This window comes from Capricornis sumatraensis, chromosome 23 (genome assembly GCF_032405125.1).
Source record: "Capricornis sumatraensis isolate serow.1 chromosome 23, serow.2, whole genome shotgun sequence".
NCBI lineage: Eukaryota > Metazoa > Chordata > Mammalia > Artiodactyla > Bovidae > Capricornis > Capricornis sumatraensis.
The window spans coordinates 22,709,973-22,726,282 of NC_091091.1; the positions used below are offsets into that span (position 1 = coordinate 22,709,973).

Below are 16,310 nucleotides of genomic sequence, written 5' to 3' on the forward strand. Positions count from 1 at the left end.
TTTCAGGTGTGGAACACAAGTACTTGTGAATTTGTACGGACCTTAAATGGACACAAACGCGGGATTGCCTGTTTGCAGTACAGAGACAGGCTGGTCGTGAGTGGCTCATCTGACAACACAATCAGGTGAGCAGCAGGTGCCCTTGCCCAGAGGGGATCACTATTATCCTGCCATTTATTGTTTGTGCACAGACCAAAGGAATTGTCGACTGTGTTCTGTTTATAATAAAACATTTTTCAGTTTTCTGTGGCTTCTTACAGGTTAAAAGTTTGCCCCAAGCAGAGAGACAGCACAGCAAAGCCTTTTGTTGATGTGTTTCCTTCCTGTAATAGTTTTATCACCAGATAGACCTATTTAAAAGGAACTTCTTGAATGAGGAAGTGAGCAAGAGAAATAAAAATGGAGGTTGAAGGCCCTTCTCTAAATTTCTCCTGTCTGCAGTTGATAAGTGCTAATAAATAGCTAAAGGGCTTTTCTCTTTGCCAGTGTTTTTAAAAAAAAGAAAATAGATTTGTTCCCCTACTAAAAGTTGTACAATTTTGGGTTTTTTAGCATTACATAATGGGCCAGGGACCTACCAGTCTTCGAAATTATGAACAACTTATGAAGAATCCTCAAATTGAAGTACTGTTCGGTGTTTTCCCTTCATGAAAATGAATGACACACATATGCATAGCATTTGAAAGATTTATCAGCCCTCTCCCCTCCTTCAAAGAAGTGCTAAGGGGATGAAAAAGCCATTGAAAAAACGACAGACAGACATTGTTATATCTAAGGAAATTAGCATTCCGAGAAATCATGTGGATTGGTCAGAAGGCATACATAATTTAAATTGGTATATAAAAATTTTTGAGAACTTACTTTGCATTTCCATTATATGAGAAAAACTGTCCTGAACAGTGGGGTGAAAGCTGAGGGTGTCCTCAGTGATAGAGGTACACATATTTTGTGAGAGCAGGATGTCACCGTTCCTGTATCTCATTCTTATTTAATTGTGGTTTCCAGAAATATTATGTTTCTTGGCTTGGCCCTTTCCTTCTTAGGCAACTGTGTACATTAAATTCATCTTTTATATTCCTTGGTGACCCTGATTACAGGTTTATATGAAGCTTGATGCTTTAAAAATATTTACAACATATTTGAACTTAAATCGTACATTTTTCTGCTTCTATGGCAGAAAGTAAATAAATTACACTGAAAGTAATATATTTGTATATGAGTGTTGATTGGTTTTTATATTTTGGATATTTTAAAAGACATACGATGTATGTTGTTATAACATTCCAAGCTTAGAAAAGAATGCATGGAAATTCACTCCACTCAGTGTTCTCTTTCAGATTATGGGACATAGAATGTGGTGCATGCTTACGAGTGTTAGAAGGCCATGAGGAATTGGTGCGCTGTATTCGATTTGATAACAAGAGGATAGTCAGTGGAGCCTATGATGGGTGAGTGTGCTGACAGGGTTTTTAAAAGTTCTCTTAATCCCCCCTGCCTTAGAATGTTAAACATAGCCTTTCCTTGTCTCCAAAAGATTATAGATATCACAGAAAGAATCTGATACAGTATTCTTATGTCTAATCCATATATTCACATCTCCTTTGTTCACTCTTTTCCAAATAATCTTCCCAGTCATTTAATTATACTTGTTTGCTCATGATTTTCATTAGTATTTTGGATTTTTTTTCATATATTTATTTTGCCCTATAAAGCAGAAAACTGGATAAACCCTAGTATATCAGGATATGGATATAAAATAGTGACTTGTTAATAAAATTGAAATGTTGGAGGATAGTATCTTTGGAGGGGGCTTAGTATACTGCTGGCATTTCAGTCACAGTGCATTAAATAATCTTTACTTTCCTTCAGTCTACTTTCCAGTGGTTACAGACTCCGTTCATGTTGTGGATGGATCCCACATCCAGCGACGCTAATGAGCACATAGTATATTCTTACCAGAATGAACTCACTTATGAAATGCTCTCTGTCATTTCTTCTCATCAGGGTGCCTGATGTGGAGGACGGGAAGGCCACAGTTCAAATATTGGCAGCTTTTTAAAAATATCAGAAACTAACTTACAACTTTATCTTAGTTTACGAGCTGGCTATACTTGATTCATTAAGACGACTCAAGCAGCAGTAAGTGTTAACAGACCCATTTCCTCTGCTTTGAGTCAGCCGTCACTGTCAGACCCTTGGGAAGTTGTTGGGGGTATGACGACATGTTTCAGCTAAGTCCAAGGTTGTATTTTTCTTACTGCCCTGGTTTTGATCTGTACCCTTTTCTTGGGTTTTGTCTGTTACTTACCTTGAGGATACAGGACATACGATTGATTCATAGAAGGGCTAAACTTTTCTTATTTAAATATTGCTTATATCAACTCAGAGTCTTACATGGACCCCAGTCCTCTGATATGTGTGACCTGGGCCACTGTCAGAATTGACCAGAAAAAAAATGCCTCAGAGTTATAGGTTTCTAGGTCTAAGTGATCTCATCTACTATTAAGAGTTCTAATATATAAGAACGCCTTTTGGCCCCAAAGTATGGTGTGACTTCACTGTTCACTCTCTTCAGTTTGTTTAAAGCTAACCTATTTCTTGTTTTTAGGTTAATCACATACATTTTCCCCTTTTAAGACTTAATAACCTCTACCCAAGAATGAATGCATGAACTGAGTCTCCAAATCAAAAACGTTTTTATATATCCTGTGAGCTGCATTTATCGTATCAACTATCTTCACCATATATATTTATTGCCATGACTTTTTGCTATTTTTCTTGTGTCCCTTTAATTTTGCTTTTTATTAAGATTTTGGTCCCCTTTTTGATCTTTAGAAAAATTAAAGTGTGGGATCTTGTAGCTGCCTTGGACCCTCGTGCGCCTGCAGGAACTCTTTGTCTACGGACCCTTGTGGTAAGAGCCTTATTGTTTAGAGGGGTTTGAGGAGCAGGAAGGGGAAGAAATTAACATAGATGTGCTGTGGAATACAGATCTGGATTTGATAGTTAGAACCTCACAAAGTCTACTACTAAGTGGAAAGACAACCAGTACTTGACAATAAAATATGTTTATATAGCTGCCTTTCATCCAAAAGTGCTTTAGAGACTGTGTATGGAGAAGAATGTGGCAGCTGTTCAACAGCTGCACAGCAACTCTACACAACAGTTTAGTACAGGAAGTGAATAAGAATTCTGTATCCACCAGAAACAGTAGGGGGTACTTGGGGAGAGAGAACATAATGACTCAAATTGGAACCTGTCCAGAATCTGAGGACCTGCACACCTGTGCCTGCAAAAAGTGCCACGGGAGCCTGCACGAACCCCCTGATCCGCCCCTGAGTTCACTTCCCATTTAAGGAATGATGCCTCCAGCAATTTGAATCCTGTCTCTTTTATTCTCTTATACCCCCTGGCCCAAACATCTTGACATTTGGAGAAAGACATGACTTAGAAGGAAGAATGTCACCTCGAAAGCACCAAGTTCTTTTTCGTGGTGTTAGCCAAAGGCCCAGATCAGAAAATGGCCCCAAGGTTTGAAAGCTGCTTCCATGACAGAAAGAGTAGGTGGGGTATCATGGAGGACAGAATCTTCTGCACAACTCAGGAAAAGATGAGAGCAAGGATTTGAAGCCCATCCTGAATCCTGCCTCTCAGCACTTTAGGCAGCCTCTGCTCTGGAGAAGAGAGCGATACTTTTGTCTTCCTTGTTGAATGTAAAGCTCATTCTTTTAGCACTAGACCTGTTTTACCTGCATGATTCACATACAGTTTTTTTTACTGTAGACGCTCATTTGATTTTTGAACTATAATTTACATACAGGAAAATTTGTTCCTTTTTTTCGTGTACTTCTATATATTTTGCATAGAAATTTGCAGTTTTGTAAACCCCATACTCAAGATATAGAACAGTTTCATCACCTTAAAAATGATACCCCTTCATATTAATCCCCTCTCCTCAACCCCTAGCTACTATCCCTGTAGTTTTGCTGTCTTATAAGTGTCACATAAAATTATATTAATGTAGCTTTTGAAAAGAATTTTATTTTTATTTAATCGTGGCTGTGCTGGGTCTTCACTGCTGCGTGGGCTTTTTCTCTAGTTGCAGCGAGTGGGCTGCTCTCCAGTTGCAGTGCTCAGGCTTCTCATTGCTGTGGATTCTCTTGTTGTGGAGCATGGACTCTAGGCACGTGGGCTTCGGTAGTTGCCGTGCGCAGGCTCAGTAGTTGCGGATCCCAGGCCCTAGAGCACAGACTCAGTAGTTGCAGCACACAGGCTTAGGAGCTCCATAGCAGGTAGGATCTCCTAGACCAGGGATCAAACCCATGTCTCCTACATTGGCAGGCGGAGTCTTTCCTGCTGAGCTACCAGGGAAGCCCATATTTATGTAGCTTTTTGCATTTTTCTTTTGTGTCACTTCTTTTGAGATTGATTCACATTGTTGCATGTGTTAATACTTTGTTCCTTTTTATTGCTGAGTGGTATTCCCTTGTGTAGATGAACCAATTTCTTTCTTCATTTACCAGTTTAAGGACATTTTTGGAATGTTTTCAGTCTTTGTGATACTGAAAACATCCCAATAGAGGCTTTTGTGTGAACGTTTTTTTCTTTCATTTCTCTTGGGTAAATACCTAGAAGTATGATTTCTGAATATACATTGAAATTTAAAAGGAACTACCAAGCTATTTCCCAAAGTAGCACTTGGGGAAACCATTTCACATTTCCACTAACAATGTGTCAATGTCCTATTTTTCCACATCCCTGACAGGACTTGGTTTTGTCAGTTTTTAAAAACATTACAGCTACTTGGGTGGGTATGTAGTTTTAATTTGAATTTCTGTGATAGCTAATGGTATGAGAAGATCTTTTCCTGTGCTTATCTTCTTTTGAAGTGTCTTCAAATCTCATCCTCATTTATTTATTGAGTTGTCTAAGTTTTTTTTAATAGATTAATTGTGATATAATTGACATACAATAACATGGACATATTTAAAGTAAAATGCAACTTAATAAATTTTGACATATATACAAACAGTGACATCATGCCAACCAAAGAGTGACTATATCCTCATGCCCACAATTACGTAGTAATCCCTCCTTCCCTTAACAACACTGAATCTTCTTCTAAATAAAGACCACTTATTTAGGCCTTTTTAAATTTCTCAGCAACGTTTTATAGCTTTCAATGTGAAGGTTTTATATGTCTTTTGTCATATTTATCCATAAGTATTTCTTATTTTTAATGCTATTATAAATTATATTTAAAATTTTTCATTTCTGGATTGTTCATTGCAAGATATATAGATACACTTCTTCTTTTCCAATCTGCATACTTCTCATTTTTCTTTTTTTTGTTGTTGTACTGACCATCAGTACAGTGCTCAAAACAGTTGGTAAGAATGGATATCCTTATCTTTGGGAAAAGGTATTTGGTCTTTTACCATTTTATATAGATATATGTTAGCTAGGATTAGGAGATTCCTTCCAGTTCCTAGAATAAAGAGCTTTTATTAGGAGTGGATAGGGTTTAGTTGGGAGAAGGCAATGGCAACCCACTCCAGTACTCTTGCCTGGAAAATCCCATGGACAGAGGAGCCTGGTAGGCTGCAATCCATGGGGTCGTGAAGAGTCGAACACGACTGAGCGACTTCACTTTTCACACTCATGCATTGGAGAAGGAAATGGCAACCCAGTCCAGTGTTCTTGCCTGGAGAATCCCAGGGATGGCGGAGCCTGGTGGGCTGCCGTCTATGGGGTCACACAGAGTCGGACACGACAGAAGCGACTTAGCAGCAGCAGCAGCAGGGTTTAGTTAAATGCTCTTATGTGCATCTGTCAAGTTGGTCAGTGTGGTTTTCACCTTTATTCTGTTAATTGTTATGTTTTTTAATACATTGAGTTTTGAATATTAAACTTTGTATCACTACAGATCCCATGGACATTAAAAGGATTATAATAAAGGAATGCTATGAACAATTCTGTGCCTTCCAAACTGATAACCCAGATGAAATGGACCAATCCCTTGAAAGATACAATATTCCACAACTTAGGAAGAAATAAACATTCTGAATAGACCTAGCCTTATTAAAGAAATAGAATAAATAATAACTGTCCGAAACAGAAAGCACCAAGCCCATATGGGCTCACTGATGAATTCTACCAAATGTTTAAGGAAGAAATTATACCAATGCTCTATGCTTTCCTCCAGAAGATAAAAGCAGTGTGAATATTTCCTACCTAATTATGTGAGGCTGGCATTACCCTAATCCTGAAACCAAACAAAGAAAACTACAGACATGTCTACCAATATGTCTTATGAACACAGATGATCATGTATCTCATGAGCTCATTTACATCTTGTAAAGAACGTAAAATAGTGCAGCCTCCATGGAAAACAGTATGTATGCTTAGTCACTCAGCTGTGTCCGACTCTTTGTGAACCCATGGACTATATAGCCCACCAGGCTCCTTTGTCCATGGGCTTTTCCAGGCAGGAATACTGGAGTGGGTAGCCATTCCCTTCTCCAGGGGATCTTCCCAACCCAGGGGTCGAACCTGGGTCTCTTGCATTGCAGGCAGATTCTTTACCATTTGAGCCACCAGGGAAGCCCAGTTCCTCTGTGTGTGTGTGTGTGTGTGTGTGTATGTACACAGAGAGAGAGAGAGAGAATAGACTAGAATAGAATATTATCCAGCCTTAAAAGAAAGGAAATGCTGTCATACGCTACAACATAGATGAAACTTGACATTATTCTAAGTGAAACAGGTTTATACCTGCTTCTTAGAGCCAGTTGTCAGATTTTCATGAATTCTGCAAGCTGGTTGAACTCAAGATAGCTAGCTTGAAATTGGCTAGGATAGAAATTTTTAGACTGTAAAATGTGGAAATGCTTTTACAAATTGGGGATAGTTAATTGATAAATACATACCAACACAGTACTGCTTATTGCTCATCAGCCCTTGGCCTGTGATTGTAATAGAATCCTAGAGATACAGAGAAGAGGATGAAGCCTGAGAGGTACTGAGGAATGTTCTCATTGAGGCTAAAGTCTAGGAGAGTTAGCAATGAGAAACTCATGTACTGTTTGACATGTGTCAGCTCCAGTGAATATTACTTTGACTGTATATGAAATCAACTACCCAATATTTGACTTTTATATCCTGCCTTTAATCCAGATTAAGATTTTTATTTGTATTCTTGAAATGGTCAAGAAGACTATCAGCTTTAGCCTTTCTATAGACTCCTTTTGACATGTTGCTGAATTTGTGTTTGCTTTTTTTTAATTTTGAATAGTTCAAAAGTTCTGTTTCTGCTTCTTTAGGAGCATTCTGGAAGAGTTTTCCGACTCCAATTTGATGAATTCCAGATTGTCAGTAGTTCACATGATGACACAATCCTCATCTGGGACTTCCTAAATGATCCAGCTGCCCAAGCTGAGCCCCCCCGCTCCCCTTCTCGAACATACACCTATATCTCCAGATAAATACTCATACACTGACCTCAGACTCGCCCAGGTATGAAAAAGAATTGTGTACATAGCACTGAGGGTAAGCAGTGGAACTCTGGCTGTAAGGTATTGTGAGTTCATGGAGCCTTCTCATGCCCTTTCTAACTCCAAGTCCTATAATACAGAAACTGACTCCACGAGACAGGGCTGGGCTGCACACCGGATGCTGCCTTTGATTGAGAAGTAACCAGCTTCGGTCCTTCGATAATTCTTGAGCTAGACCTCGATGATCCATGTGTAGTAGAACTAATATTCCTGCCTCAGTCACCTAGTCGGATTGTTAAGGAAATAAAATGAGATTTAAATCAGTTTCAAAACTAAGAGTATTGACCCCAAAGCCTATGGCTTTGTAATTCCCAGATTACTCTAGTACCTACAGTGGAGACCCTTTAACCCAAGTAGATAATCTGATGTTGGAAAGAAAGGAATCCCTTGGCAAAATAGCACACAAGGCTGCCTTCTCATAGCTCTTGTCAGTGTCATTTGATTATAAAAGGTAGCTTTTCTCCATCCCCCTTATCTGCATTCCCTGCCCCCTCCAACTGTTTTTTGACCTTGGAAGTAGCTCTGGAGTTGGTGAGAACTCCGATATTCTCCCACTCAAGTCTCTGTCCTGTCTCTGGGGCAGAAGAAGATCCTAATGTTCGTCTTAACCTATATCCCTGGGACACTCAGATCATACCTGATGGTCCTGAGCAGGTCAGATATAGGTCATCACTGGTTTGGGAAAACTGTACTAGCTACTGGGAAATATTGCCGTTATTGTGATTTCTCATTTCCTATACTTGCCTCTGTTCTTGTGGCAGAAGCACACATTCAGTACACTCTTCTGCATATCTTTCTGCAGTGGTTCTTCTGAACAGAGTGTTGTAAGCCTTGCTTCATTCAGTACTCACTTCTCTCACAGAGGATGTGCCGCTTTCTCAGCCAAGGCACAGAGGCAGGCTTGGTGAGAATCCTAGCCATGTGCCCTTGGGCAAACAACTTCCCCGAGCCTTAGTTTCCTTGAGAATTGTAATACCTACCACGCAGAGCTGTTGTGAGAATCAAATGTTATGCGTAGAAACCTTAGTGCTTAGCACAGTGCCTAGCACGTAACAGACTCTCAATAAAAAAAGTAACCGTTAATTAGTAGCAATATTGAAATTGTCATATAGGTATCCCTTCCTTTTGCCAAAATACTATCCTCCTCAGATTTCAGTGGCATTTTGGCTCTCTGATTGTTTACATTTCCTCCTTTGTCTCACTCCTGAAACTTAGACATCCCCTAAGAGTCTGTCTCAGGCTTTTCTTCCTTACCTGAGTTCCTTTCTTTGGCTCCCTTATCTCTCCCCAAAGCTTCAGCTCTCATCTCCAATTTGTATGTGTAGTCCCAACCTCTGCCTTAATCTCTAGGCCACATTTCCAGTCACTACCTACACACCTGTCCTTGACGGTACCAGGGGTGCTTCTGGGGCACACATCTAACACTCAGGCTCTCCCCTCATCTACACTACCAGTGCCCTCCAGCCAAGCAGCCAGAGAGCTTCACCCTTCTCCCCCACTTTTTTTTTTAGTGGCATACTGCATTCATGGCCACTAAGGCAGGAACCTCAGAGCTGTCCTCACCTGCTCTACCATTATAGGAAGCAGGTGGAAGCTCAGTGCTACACCCACCATAGTCACTGTTAGTCTCTAAACATCAGAGTCACTCTGCATGAGCACTTAGAGTCCTGAGCATGTCAGTGAGCCCTGCTGAGCCCCCAGACAGGCCTTGTAGCCTTTGACAGAAACTCCTGTGTGGCATGGACAGAGAGCAGGTATTAGGAAGGACCTCTGAGCCTTTCTCCCAATTGACAGCTAGTTTAATATTCTTTTCCTCTTAGAGAAAGTGAGAAATACAGGAAAAGGGACTAATGACTCTGTGCTCTGTTTCCACACAGGACTCATTAAAGTTGCGGTATTTAACATATCTGCCAATACCAGGATGAGCAACAACAGTAACAATCAAACCACCACCCACTTTCCCCGGACTAGCTGAGGAGCGGGGCTTTAAGACTCCTATTGGGACACAGTTGGTCTGCAGTCGACCCAGGATGGTCTACTCAGCACAGCTGACTTCTTCCGTGCTGCTATCAGAAGATGTCTTTTATCTTTTGTGAATGATTGGAACTTTTAAACCTCACCTCCCCTCCTTCTTTCCCCTCAGCACCTGTTTTTTCCTCATTTGGTTCCAGACAAAGATGACTTATAAATATATTTAGTGTTTTGCCAGAATCTCTCTTGCTTTGCTGTTAAGCAGAAGAACTAGTTTCCCTGTGTAGCCAACTGGGAGAGAGCCACTTCTAGGGGACGGGAGATGCAGCTTCAAGCCAGACAGCACCCAGTGTCTCCCTGTAAACTGCAGGCGTGCCCAGCACCCAGCAGGACCTGCCCCAGCCCCACTGTGCTTAGGAGGAGGCAACTGTCTGTGTAGGCTCTGGGGCAAGAAAGAAAGGAAACAAGAATATACACCCTGGAAGATCCGGGCCTCTTTCCTTCCATCTCTTTCTCTGTTTCTGTCCCTCTTGCTCCCTGCTGTCCCACTCGCCTTCAACATGTTTCTCTGCTCCACCTGAGAAGAAAAAGTATGAAGAAAGTATCCTCAGTTATCATGAGGCAAATGAGGAAATGCAGTACTTAGAAGAGTTAAAATGCTCTTCAGTCAAAATTTCAAACCCAGGTTTTGGCCACAAGTGACCCTTTGTGGCAGCAATGGATTCTCAAACATGGGACTCATCATATTTGCGACTCTTCTCTCTTCCCCATGTTACACACCCAACCCCCACCCCCAGAAGGGAGGTGGCAGAAATTTCCTGGGCTCCATCAATGGCCGCATCTTTTCTGGACTCAGCAGTCTCCTGGATTCCATGTAGAGTGTGGAAAGGAGTTGCTGATTGCATTTCCTCTCATTAACAATTGGATGTGTAATAAAAAGCATTGTACTTCATCTTAAATCACTGCTAAGGCTCAGCCTACAGAAAGAACTGAAATGGCCAGAGCCAGTTGCTCAGTACTTTCTGCATAATGCTTCGCGTCTCTGATTTCTCTGTCAGGGCCTGCGAGTACCCAAAGCACCTGTCTCTTTGCCAAGACCATGATCAGACTAGCTTACCAGGTGGTCAGGACTAAAAGGTGATGATGTCTTTTTCACTTAGGCCAGTAAATATCGTCCCTCAAAAATCAAGCTAATCATCTCAGCCTTGCACTGCAGAACTTTCCTTCTGCTTTTCCAAACCTGGTATATATAAAAGGCAAAGCTGCCAGAGAGAGAGAATCAGGGTGAAGTTTGGCATACAGGGTTTATTAATGGTGCAGAAACTGCCTTCTCTTTACTTTTCTTCCTCCTCCTGGCCTTATTTTACTCTCCACTCTCCCCAGCCAATAAAATTTCTCTGGCAGTTGGTGAGCAACATAAACAAATGAATTTCAGCAAGGGCCAAGGCTGACCGGTAGGAGCTTCAGGTGATGGCATGTGTGCCCCACTTGTTTCCAGGTCAGGAGTGGGCCTGCACCAGCCATTTCATCGGACACAGACACACCCATCAACAGCCACAAGGCCCAGGGCAGTCTCAAGGGTCCCTTGGAAGCTGAGTTGACAGGCCCATTGTTTCCATTACTAATCAACGCAGTTGAGTAATAGAAAAGCCTCTTATAACCAGCTGCTGTAAAATTTCAGTGGGAGCCTGTAGCAGGTGACCTTTAGACAGGCCACTTTAGTTCAGCAAGGGAGGCGGGGAGAGAGAAAGCCATCCTCACTCTTCCCTCTGCTTTGCCAGAAGGAATCCTCTTTCCAAAATGTGCCCAGACTGAATGTTTTTGCATAGTGAGAGGCAGACTGTGCATATGCATTTTCCCTTTCCCGCTTTATGAGTGCTTTTAAGCTTTTAGTAACAGGTTATAGAGAGAAAATATTTTCCAATGTAATGATATGTCATTGCCAGGGAAATATTTTCTGAGTATAATTCCCTTACCAACTCCCCACATGCTAGAGAAATGTCTTCTGTTTAGCCACTATCAGGGTTCCTTGTCTGTTTAGCCACTATCAGGGTTCCTTGTCTATTGTCTTGACTATTAATGGATTTTGATTGGTTAAGGATTTTCTATAGATGAGGCAGAGGGCTGACCACCCTGAAAAACACCCAGGTCAGGCACTAAAGAGGCAGTGGATTTTGACCTGTTTCAAAATATTGTCCAGTAACCATAACTTTACCAGCCCTTCTCTTATATGCTGCTATTCAGAAGTGGAACTGTGGAATAGTCATTGGTGCCCAGGGTTTTGCTCGCCCATCTAGGTTCAGTGTAAGGTATGTTGTTTCTAAGACCATTTTGGGAGCTTGTCCAGTAGATCATAAATGAGATCAAGAGTGGACCCTGCAGTCTGGAGCCATGAGCTCCATCAAGGATATTCTGCAAGTTGTCCTCTGCTGCTGTTGGAAATGGGAATGAAGTTAAGTGGTCTGAAAAACTTGAGTTAGTCACATTTCTCAGCTCGGGGGGTCATTTACCAGTTCATTGTAGAAGAAATAATCAGGTAAGTAGAAGTTCATTTCCAGAGAAGGTAAATCCCACTTACCATCTCTGCATGATTTCAGTGGGAATTGATTATCACTAATCTCCAGCTGGGCTAGAATAAATGTAAAGTTTGACCTTTTTAAAAAGAAAAGAGAAACAAAGAAAATCTTAACACCACCAAAGAAATGGTAGAAAAGGAAGTGAAGGTGTCTCTGGGCTCTTTCCCATTGTAGATTAGTCTCTTCTCACTAAAATTCCAGTGTGGGCCTGCCAGCAACATTTCATAAAGATAGAGGAATCGTGTTCAAAAGCAGGCGAGAGCATGTGCATGCCCCTGCACCGGTTGCTCTGTGGGCACTTGTGAGTTCTCTGTTCACACTGGGGCTTCTTGGACAAAACCAGCATGCCTTGCTACATGTGTGTATTTCCACTGCTGAGAACATCCTTTGACTTCCCTATGTGCAGTTCGAAAGTGGACATGAATTGTGAATGGGAGGCCTTTTACACTTGTCTCTTGGCAAAATTCTTTCCAATGACTCTTCACCAGAAATTTCAGAGACAGACTCTGGAATTCTACTGACAAGTAATAAAGTCTGGCCCTCATAACTTGTTTTGGGGAAGGATCCTGGGACCCCTAAATCATTCTGTTTTCTGCTTGAGTAAGAAAAATCCTTTTTATTTTTCTTTTGTAAAACCAAAAGTTGAAGAGAAGAAAATATGCACTCTTTGCCATTTCTTGGTACCCACTGGTTTGAACAGCTGTGGTTACTTAGCACTTGGTTATATGGGGAAAGTCAGGGCTTTGGGTGGAGTGGCCGGGGAGATACTAGAATATTAATAACTAGGGCAACGTTTTCTTCCCTAGAATTATAGACTTTGGTATTGTTGACCTTCTTGGCATCTTACATGGTGAAACCTTCCTGCCTAGAATAGTGCAGGCCAGAGAGGCTAGGCTGCAAACTTGGTTCTGGAGGAATCCAAGGTTCTTCCAGGTGTAAAAGGGGATGTTTAGATGCCCACCACCTGTCTGATGATCAGGTTTGCCATATGACTTTAATCCACATTTCTGATCTCCTCCATTTCTCTGAGTTCAACAGACTGCCCACGATCTGGAGAACATGAAAAGGTGCGCTTGCTTTTCTTTGCCTTCCTCTCTTCCCTTCTAGAGTAACCCTCACTTTTATCAAGTGTACCCGAAACTGCAGGCTGAGTTCATCTCCCCAGACTTCATCCACACAGCTGATCGCTGACAGACCACAAGCCCCTTACGTTATCCACAGACTCAACATAATCTGTGCCAAAAAGACAGCCGTCTCTTAGTAGAATAAAGCTAAGTTTTGCTTCTTGTTATTTTTACCTGTAGTTCATTTGTGACTTTGGAATCCTTGAAATTGAGGAGAGAAACCAAAAAAGTGTGATTATGGCTACCTGATTTCAGGTGGAACTTAATGCATTGATGTCCAGAAACCTCTTCTGTTGGAAATTGAGTACCCATGATCCAAAGTTTCCTGGAGGTGGATGACATCTGCCAACATCTCTCCAGCCCACCCTTAGCTTCCGATTGGTTCTGTGGTTGTGTGGGTGTTCAAAGGTCAGTGCAGTAAACAGCGTTATAAAGCATCACCTCCCCTTTGTCCCTTTCCCTTTCTTGGACATTGATGGGGAAAAAAGAAGGTTACATCTCTGCGTACCAAGGACACTAACACTTTCCCAAATCAGTGATCACTCAAGCCCAATGCAGACTGTTCTGAGGGATGTTCACCTGACTCCAGCTGTGGGGCAGGCCTGGCAACAAGTGGGAGCCTCCCTGAGAGCTTTTGCTCAGCCTTTGTTCTCTAGACTCTTCAGTACCGACTGCTTTGACTTTTGTGATTATGTTATGGTGATGTGTAGTCAATGTACTGATATGTTCACAACCTAGAATCATGATAATATAGTGTGTTTTTTTTTAACTGTTCAGAAAAAAAAGGTAACTTAATTACAAATATAAGATTAAAGTGAATTTTCTGGGTGTCTTGTCTCTTTACCCCAACATGAAGAGGACAATGACTTTTTCAATATAGAAATTGAGGGAGTAAACAGAGACCTTTTAAAGAAAATCTGACATGAAAAAACAACATTGAGAGGAGTCAGGTCCAAATGGTATAAGTAAATGTGGGGACCCAGGCATACAATTAAGTGTTCCATGTTGAATTAAATTAAAGCCAAGGTGATGTCTAATTTGGGAGCTGGTCACCATAGTGGCCTACCAACCTGAGCCCAGAGCTCAAGTTTTCTTCTGCCTCCTTATCAGGTGAAAAAACTTGGGTTTCCCCTGCATCCCATTTGATCAATTTTGAGATGGTAGAGCTCACATTTGGGAGCAATTTCCAGAGAGATTCCAACAAGCTATAAAAACAAAGGGAGCATTGACTGGGGAAACTCACCCTTCTCCCCTTCTTGAATCAAACCTGGGGGAATGGGTACCAGGTTGCAACTAGACCCCTCGCCTTGTCCCTTCTGGTGTCATAAGCAAGAACTTTGGCAAAACTAACCCATCCTTTTTTTGTATCTATGGGCTTTTAGTAGTGGTGATCCTGCCTGCCTGAGCAGGCTCCCTGGCTTGCGGTCCCTGGATTGACAACTGCGGTCGTTACAGCCTTCTCGGGCTGTTAGATGACAGGACCATGATGCCGAACTATTCCCTGCTAGAACAGGAGCATGTCAGAGCATCAGGTGCACCTTGACGTTGTGCAGATGAGGAATGTGAGGAACAAGAAAAGGAGCTCTCCACACTGCCGAGACCACACCGGGGTCTCCTCCCTGAGGGTGAAGAGAGACAAGGAGGAGTCAGCGGAGACCACTGGGGCCACTGGCATTGGCTCAGTGGTCGCTTGTAGGCTGGACGTCTGAGCCCAGAATTGGGCAGAGGCTGGGCCTCGAGGGTTATGGGTCTCACCTTGAAAGCCAGGTCAGATCATTCCCCACAGGAAGACGTGTCTAGGGCTCACCTTGGAAGACACCCTGAAATCACAGTTTCCTAAAGCAGTGCCGGGCCTGGACTCCCTCTCCCCTTCAAAACCTAAAGCTCTGCCACCATCAGCAATGACTAGGGAGGAGACCTCTCTTCATCCTGATTGGCTCTTGCCAATTAAGAGCATTTTATTAGGCTGCTAATTAAAGGTACTTTGTTAGCAGCAGGAGAGGCCGGGTGGGTGCCTGGTGAGACGAAGCAGAAGCCAGGAGAAATCGTTTTTCCTCCCCCCCACGGAAGCAGAGCCTCTCAGGGAACCCTCTCAGTCCCCCAACCTCTCCCGCTGCGCCTACCACACCCTTTGCTTTCAATTAGTGGCTCTGAGGGGAGTGAGGTCATTACCAAGCCCAGGTGGAGAGCCCTCCCCTGCCTCAGGCCAAATGAGGCCTTGGGTAGGGGCGGCTGTCCCAGTCCCCATGTGCCTGCGTACCTCCTCTGGTGCTTTGGAGTCAGGGCCCAAGAAAGGAGAAGCCCGCAGACTGTGTGTGTTCTCCCCACTGAGGAGTGGCCCGTGGGTCCCCATCACTCAAGACTACTGCTAACTTGGTCACATGGTGTGACTCTCTGTGCCCTCTTCCTCACCAAAGTCTCAGCAGGTGGCTAGGAAATGTGACCTTCCTATCACTTTGCAAGTGCTGAGCCCACTTAGACCCAGAGTGGGTCCAGGAAAAGGGGCTGAGGATTTTTCCAGCCCAGCCATGCAGACCCTGAGACTCCTCTGGTCTGGGACACTTAACCCTGCCTGGCCCAGCTCTTCCTCTAGTAAAGGAGGAGGGCCTGGCTATGACTTAGCACCTAGGGGCTGGTATGCAGGGTCAGAGTTACTCCCTAGCCAGGACCTTCCCTGTCCCATCTTGCTGCCCTCCTCACCCCCTCACTTAACTGCAGAATTAGCACGAGCCTCAGCTGGGAGGGCAGATTTATGGCTGGGCCTGCCTCCTTCCATTTAACCCCAGGCCGGCCCGGGCTTCAGACACTAAATTAGATTTTTGACAATTAGAGAGACTAATGGGCACATAGCCATCCCCAGAGCCAGATATCCAGCAAGGCCATCCTTTAATATCCACTGGCCAGCCAGCCCCTCCCTGGCCACCCTCCTCTCTCCCCTGTTGGGTGTTTCTCTCCCATGCCCTGCATCTCTTTGCCCAGGCTCTAAATGCACTCCAGAGGTTTCTCTGGTTCACTCTCCCTGCATTTCTTACCCTCTCCTTCCCACCCCTCCATGAGTACCAGCTCAGCTCTGGGGCTCTGCCTCTCTT

The 16,310-nt window shown here is 43.0% G+C and overlaps 1 protein-coding gene across 1 annotated transcript in view; it reads left to right on the forward strand.

Annotated features, from left to right (window-relative positions):
* Positions 1-9,926, forward strand: part of BTRC (beta-transducin repeat containing E3 ubiquitin protein ligase) — a 75,780-nt gene extending 65,854 nt beyond the window's left edge. The window contains exons 9-13 of the mRNA XM_068961221.1: positions 7-125; positions 1,338-1,448; positions 2,836-2,914; positions 7,320-7,512; positions 9,428-9,926. Coding sequence (XP_068817322.1) covers positions 7-125; positions 1,338-1,448; positions 2,836-2,914; positions 7,320-7,481 — 471 coding nt within the window. The 3' untranslated portion in view covers positions 7,482-7,512; positions 9,428-9,926. The remainder of the gene's footprint in view (positions 1-6; positions 126-1,337; positions 1,449-2,835; positions 2,915-7,319; positions 7,513-9,427) is intronic.
* Positions 9,927-16,310: the final 6,384 nt, after the last annotated feature.